The sequence below is a fragment of the Gastrolobium bilobum genome, unplaced genomic scaffold, assembly GCF_033153095.1.
Source record: "Gastrolobium bilobum isolate Gb01-03AN ecotype WA unplaced genomic scaffold, APGP_CSIRO_Gbil_v1 utg829, whole genome shotgun sequence".
Lineage (NCBI taxonomy): Eukaryota > Viridiplantae > Streptophyta > Magnoliopsida > Fabales > Fabaceae > Gastrolobium > Gastrolobium bilobum.
The window spans coordinates 520,509-527,860 of NW_026899533.1; the positions used below are offsets into that span (position 1 = coordinate 520,509).

General features: G+C 35.0%; 1 protein-coding gene across 1 annotated transcript; it reads left to right on the forward strand.

Annotated features, from left to right (window-relative positions):
- Nucleotides 1-675: 675 nt before the first annotated feature.
- On the forward strand, nucleotides 676-3,003 carry LOC133291071 (uncharacterized). The gene is made up of 2 exons (XM_061489251.1): nucleotides 676-1,178; nucleotides 2,256-3,003. The coding sequence occupies exons 1-2, from the start codon at nucleotides 676-678 to the stop codon at nucleotides 3,001-3,003; spliced, it is 1,251 nt and encodes a 416-aa protein (XP_061345235.1).
- The last annotated feature ends 4,349 nt before the right edge of the window (nucleotides 3,004-7,352 follow it).

A 7,352-nucleotide genomic window follows, 5' to 3' on the forward strand; every position in this document is an offset into this window, starting at 1 on the left:
AAGCATTCCCCACCTCACTACAAAGGTGGAAGAGATTCCATTGCAGCATTGGAGTGGCTCCAAGAGATGGAGCGTATTTTTCAGGTTATGGAATGCGATGCCAACATGAAGCTCCTATATGCGGTGTACATGTTACATGGGGATGCTGCTGACTGGTGGAGTAATGTTAGAAACCCACTTGAGTGCCAAGGTTATGTTATTACTTGGCCATTATTTGAGAGGCATTTTCTGCCAAAGTACTTCCCTGAAGAAGCCAGGGAAAGGAAGAAGAGTGAGTTTGAAGACCTCCGACAGGGAGGCATGACTGTGGATGAATATCTCAGCAAGTTAAATCGCTTGGCAAAATATTCTTGTTATGGTAGAACTCCCCTCACTCCAGAAGACAAGGCCTTTCGATTCAGGAAGGGTCTGAATGATATGATAGCAGACAAACTGGCGGGTCATTGCACCAGAAATTTTGTGGAGTTGATCAAGCAATGCCAGAATATTCAGGAGCACTATCGTACCAGGGGAAAGGAAGCAGCATGAAAGAGCTTCAGTGGGAGGACTACGCCCTGGAAGGGTAAGGGCAAGGGTTTGCAAGCACAGCAGAACACCAAGTTTAAGAAGACTCCCATTGTTTCTACTTCCTTGAAGTGCAAAGAAGTCAGATTCATATATGAGCAAGAAGAGTATATGGTGGATTTGATAGTGCTTGAGGGCATGAATCTACACATTATCTTAGGTATGGATTGGCTGGTCCGATATGGTGTGATGCTAGATTGTTGTAGCAGAAGGGTTTTCTTTGCTGCAAAAGGAGAAAAACCGGACAGTTTGTACTTGACGACACAAAAATTAAATAAGGCTCTAAATGAGGGAGATGCAGGATACATTATCCTGGGAGGACTCGTAGGAGACTCCAAAGAACCTACTGCTAATATTCCGGTTGTATGCGAGTTTGAAGATGTATTTCCGGAAGAAATTCCTCATTTTCCACCTGAGAGGGAGATTGAATTCTCAATTGACTTAGTACCTGGTGTGGGGCCTATCTCATTGGCTCCATACCGGATGTCACCAGTGGAGCTAGCTGAGCTGAAGAAGCAGTTAGAAGAATTATCCCGCAAGAACTTTATCAGACCAAGTGTATCTCCTTGGGGTGCACCAGTCATCTTCGTGAAAAAGAAGGATGGGACTATGAGGTTGTGCACTAATTATCGACAGTTAAACAAGGTAACAGTAAAGAACAAGTATCCTCTACCACGCATTGATGATCTGTTGGATCAGCTCAGGGGTGCTTCAGTGTTCTCAAAGATTGATCTTCGTTCTGGATATCACCAGATTCGGGTAAAAGCAGAGGATATTCCGAAGACGGCTTTCCGATCTAGATATGGGCACTATGAGTATCTAGTGATCCCATTTGGGCTTACTAATGCCCCGACCGTGTTCATGAGTTATATGAACCGAATTTTCAAACCACATTTAGATCAGTTTGTTGTGGTATTCATTGATGATATTCTGATCTACTCCAAAAGTAAGGAAGAACATGCAGAGCATTTGAAGATAGTTCTACAGATTTTAAGGGAGCATCAGTTATATGCCAAACCATCCAAGTGTGAGTTTTGGTTACATGAGATCCAGTTTCTTGGACACGTCATATCATCTACAGGAGTGGCTGTTGATCCGAGTAAAATTGAAGCTGTGTTGGATTGGGAGAGACCCAAGAGTGTTACTGAGATCCGAAGTTTTCTGGGTTTAGCAGGATACTGCAGGCGGTTTATTAATGGATTCTCCAGAATTGCCTTGCCATTGACTAGGTTGACCGGAAAAGGGGTGCCATTTGCATGGACCCTTGGGTGTGATGTGAGTTTTCAAGAATTAAAAGATAAGTTGACTACCGCACCGGTTCTGATTCTTCCTGATCCGGAGAAGAGATTTGAGATCTATTGTGATGCATCCAAGTATGGATTAGGGTGTGTGTTGATGCAGGAGCGAAAGGTAGTGGCCTATGCTTCTAGACAGTTGAGACCACATGAAGAGAATTACCCTACTTATGATCTTGAGTTAGCGGTCGTGGTTTTTGCATTGAAAATATGGAGACACTTCTTGTATGGTGCTACCTTCACAGTTTTTAGTGATCACAAAAGCTTGAAGTATCTATTCGATCAAAAGGAACTTAATATGAGACAAAGGAGATAGATGGAATTCCTGAAGGATTATGAGTTTGACCTTCAGTATCACCTTGGAAAGGCGAATGTAGTGGCTGATGCCTTGAGCAGAAAGACCACGGGTGTGGCTAGCATGATGATTACAGAGTATGATTTGATTGAGGAGTTCAGGGATTTGCGAATTTCTGTGACACCATTTGAGACTTCATATTTCATGACTACGGTCGAAGTCCGAAATTCGTTAATGGAAAAAGTTAAAGCGGCCCAAGTGCTTGATGAAAGGATCCAAATGATGAAAGAGAAAGATTTTGTGTTCACCGATGCTTCTCATGTGAAATACTACAAAGATCGGTTAATTGTCCCGAAGGGACCAATGGTAGAAGAAGTGTTAACAGAGGGTCATATGGGTAAGTACACCATCCACCCAGGTGCAACTAAGATGCACCAAGATTTGAAACAGAATTTTTGGTGGTCTGGGATGAAGAAAGACATAGCCCAGTTTGTGAATAAGTGCCTTATCTGTCAGAAGGTAAAAATTGAGCATCAGAAGCCTTCTGGTTTGCTACAACCATTAGATATTCCGGAGTGGAAGTGGATGAGTATATCCATGGACTTTGTTGTTGGATTACCAAGAAGCCAGGCTGGATTTGATTCCATATGGGTTGTGGTTGATAGGTTGACTAAATCCGCCCATTTCATTCCAGTCAAGACGACCTTCTCCACAGAGCAGCTAGCCAAACTATATGTTAGAGAGATTGTGAAGCTTCATGGCATTCCCAAAAGCATAGTTAGCGATGGGATCCGAAGTTTACTTCACGCTTTTGGGAAGCGTTACATGAGGCCTTTGGTACTCAATTGAGATTGAGTACTGCTTATCACCCGCAGACAGATGGTCATACTCTCTTGTGGCCCCACCATGATGGTGGGCATTATGGTTATATTGTATGGAAGTATATGGTATGATGTATATGTGCATTCATTCACATTCATATAGATGTTATATGATCTTGATGTTATGATGATGCACTGATGATATATGTTATGAGGATCCTGGCCAGTGATCATGGTATGTAGGCTGCCTATGACTTGACTCTGGGAGCTATTTCATACTGAGGTTGTGTTGACTGTCTATGGCTTGACCCTGGAAGTCACACATGTGTAACCGTCTATGGCTTTGACCCTGGGGTTACACAAGGATGATATGATGATGTTATGTTTATGCTGTATGTCTGTATTATATGCTTTATATCTGACTTATTATGCAGGAAGTGGGCTCAGGGGTTAGAGGATCCTCTATGAACCTTGAGCTTACTGAGATGTTGTTATCTTACCCCTTTTGGGGACATCATTTCAGGTACCTAGAGTAGTGGTGATGCTTCTAGGGGCAAGGCCCCCGCATTGGAGTAGTTGATGATGCAGCTGATGATTTTATATTATGTTTAGATTTGATGTTGGCATGTAGACTTGTTAACATGCTTAATTATTTTATGGAGATTATTGTATGTATTTATTTAGGCTCATGATAGTATTCTTAGAGCCATGGATTATTTACTGATACTTTTATACTTCGAATTAATATAGACTTGATGCATGTATTCAGTTAATTTGGGCATGGAGCCTTATTAGTTGTATTGACCCATTAAGGGGATTGCAGTCCGTGTGGGACTTGCAAGCTATCTGTTTAAATTGTTGTATTAATTAGGTTATCTGTATGTGTGGAATCATGTTTCTAGTTATCCGAAATACAGCCGTTATGTTGTCCGTGAGACTCCGTCAGGAATGACACTTGATGTCATATCTTGATGGCCAATGGCCACTAATACTGGCTCATGGGATTTATTAGAAGATGTATATTCAGATTTACGCTTTCGCAGTATCTGACGTGAACGTTTTTAGAAATGTTTTTATGAAATGTTTTGGAAAAAGTTTACTCGTATTTTTATAAGATGCTTTATTCCTTTTCAAATAAAGTCTTCCGCTGTGAATGTTAAATATCATGTATGTTAACAACCGGAGTACTACGGGGTGTTACAGAGCATTAGTCATTTCAGTTAAAGATTACACTTTCTTTATATGTTTGTATCTAGAACCCACAAAGTTTGGGTAGAATCCACAAAGGTTTGGGAATCGTTGAATGAAGAACCCACAAAAGTCTGGGTTTATATTTATTGTTTATGATATTATTTTTTTATTATAAATTTTATTTTGTGAGAATGATATTTTTAAAATAATAATAATAATAATAAAATATAAAATATCTTAGATATTTAGAATAAAATATCTTAAATATTTAGCAAAATATCTTAGATATTTAAGAAAAGTAATGATTAGTTTTTAAGATTTTTGTAAAGTAGTAATTAGATTCCTTAGATTTTTATAAAGATAATGATAAGATTCTTTAGATTTTTATAAACGTGATGATTAGATTCCTTAGATATTTATAAAGGTAATGATTAGATTCCTTAAATTTTCAAAGATGCCAAAATATATTATTTTTATTATTATTTTTCTTAAGGTGCTACAATTTCCTTCTTTAAATCAAATTTTGTCCTCAAAATTTAGATTTACCTTCTAGAAATTTTTTTGGATAACTTTGATCAATTACGTGTAATCCTGCACGCTTTTGCTGCATATATATATATAGGGTTATGTTTATCTCATTTTAGATGAGATAAACAACTTTCCTACACACACAAAAAGGGATTGGGTCTCACCATTCTTTTTTTTCTCTCCTCTTACCTATGGTTCCCACTTATAATTTTATTTCTACAACATGAGGTAACTACTTTCCTACAACATAAGAAAAATATTTCCCATATATATATATATATACATTGCCTAGATGTTTCGCTTGTACTTGTCATAAATCTACATATATTATTTCATGGTAGTGAGTTGGTCAGACTTAATACTAAATAATTCAAAATATGCATGATCTATGACAAAATATCAAGCAACATATAGTTTAAGCCTTTTGTTGACCTGAACCATTGTGGTCTGATACCATAAAATGTAATATCCTCTATAACTGGCTAGTATAGAGGATATCACATTAATTCTTAATTGTTATTTTAAATAAGACAACGAAAATTATAATGAGATTCTAACAGGTGGATAAAAACTAAGACATATGATAAAATATTCTTTAAATTTAATTATATATTAGTCGCAAATTGAGTTCACTATTACATCTGAAATACATAATAATTTAAACTGAAAAGAAATATTTTTTTATTATATTAGTTACTCCACTGAGCTTCGTACAGTCTTCAATGTATTTAACCATAGTGTTTTACCCTACTCCGAAGCTACACATACTGGCTTGTTTATTTTCTGAAAAGGTTAGTATAAAAACAAACAAATATGAGATAAATCTTAGTAATATTGGAATTTTTAAACTATAACCAATCTAGCCACTTTTAGTGAAAAATATAATTCTCTCAAAATAAGTTTATAATAAGAAAATAATATCATGAATAATAATTATAAGTTCAAACCTTTGTGAGTTCTTTATTCAGACATTTTTAAACCTTTGTGGTTCTACTTCTACATACAAATATACCCAAACCTTTGTGGGTTTCTCTATACAAACATATAAAGGAACATCTAGTCCTTAACTGAAATGACTAATGCTCAATTTTATGAGCGTCCAAATTTTGTGAGTTCTGTATGTGAAAGGTTATGTACGGCGGAGCTCAAGCCAGGATAAGACGTCCCTTACCCTATAACCATTCCGATCGCCTTGTGGGTCAGTCACACTAGAATCATTTAGTAAAAGATTACATATTCCGTTAATATCCATTTGGTATCGAAGGAACTCCTTAGTTATATGGTTTACATTCAAGATCATTCTCATAACTAATATAAATAAATTAATGAAATCCATAAAATTAAAGATAGAAGATAAACCAAAAGAGTATAAGAGATTCATAAAAATATATTTGGACGCAATAACGACACATTCATAACTTTTAAAGAAATAACTTAAAAATATTAACTTTAAATATAAAATAGATAAAGAAGAATTAAAATAGGAGAATAAGATTTTCTTCCAATATTACTTTTCTCTTCCTTTCTTCTTCTTTCTCTTTCTTTCGTTCCTTCTCTCCTTTCTATATTCTTCCATTCTTTTATGGGGTAATTTATAATGTTGGTTTCAGATTTCTTTCTTTTTTTAGATAAAATATAAGGAATCTAATCATTCCTTTTAAAAAAATTTAAAACTAATCATTCGTTATCTTAAATATCTAAGATATTTTGTATAGTTACAAATATCTTTTAAAGTCATTATTTAGTCAAAGATATCATTTTAAAATATTTCCAAAGATGCCAAAATATATTATTGTTATTATTTTTTTAAGGTGTTAAAATGTCAAATTTCAAAATTTTGCACGGTATCAAAGGATTATATTATATATATATATATATATATATATATATATATATATATATATATATATATAGGGGAATGATCCGTTTATAAATTTTTGTAAATTACACTATGTACTTCCGGGAGAACATTACACTATGTTCTCCCGAAAGAACATAGTGATTTGTAAGAGTTTGTAAACAAAAAGATTATGAATATAACCCTCCCTATATATATATATATATATATATATATATATATATATATATATATATATATGGAAAAATATTTCTACAGCCACTTTAGATAAGCTTATCTACAGCCACCATTTTTAACTATGTTCTCCCGGGAGAACATAGTTATAACACGAAAGTTGCTTTTTTCTCTCTCTCCACGTCAGCAGATAGGTTCTGAAAAGTAACTGAGAAGAAAAAAAAATAACTTTCATGTTATAACTATGTTCTCCCGGAGAACATAGTTAAAAATGGTAGCTGTAAATAACCTTATCTAAAGTGCCTGCAGAATATATATATATATATATATATATATATATATATATATATATATATATATATATATGGGGTAAACATTTCTACAGCCACTTTAAATAAAGTTATCTACAACTAGGGGTGTTCATCAACCAATCCAAACTGATTCAAACCGCAATAACCGAACCGAAAAACCAAAAACCGAAAAAAATTCCGCAAATTTTAATTGGATTGGATCGGTTTTCGGATCGATTGATGAAAATCGATCCAATATATTAATTCGCCTCTACCTACTTGGGTTTTTTCCCATTCATAGCCCAAAAATTTCTAAACTCAAATCCATTAACCCAT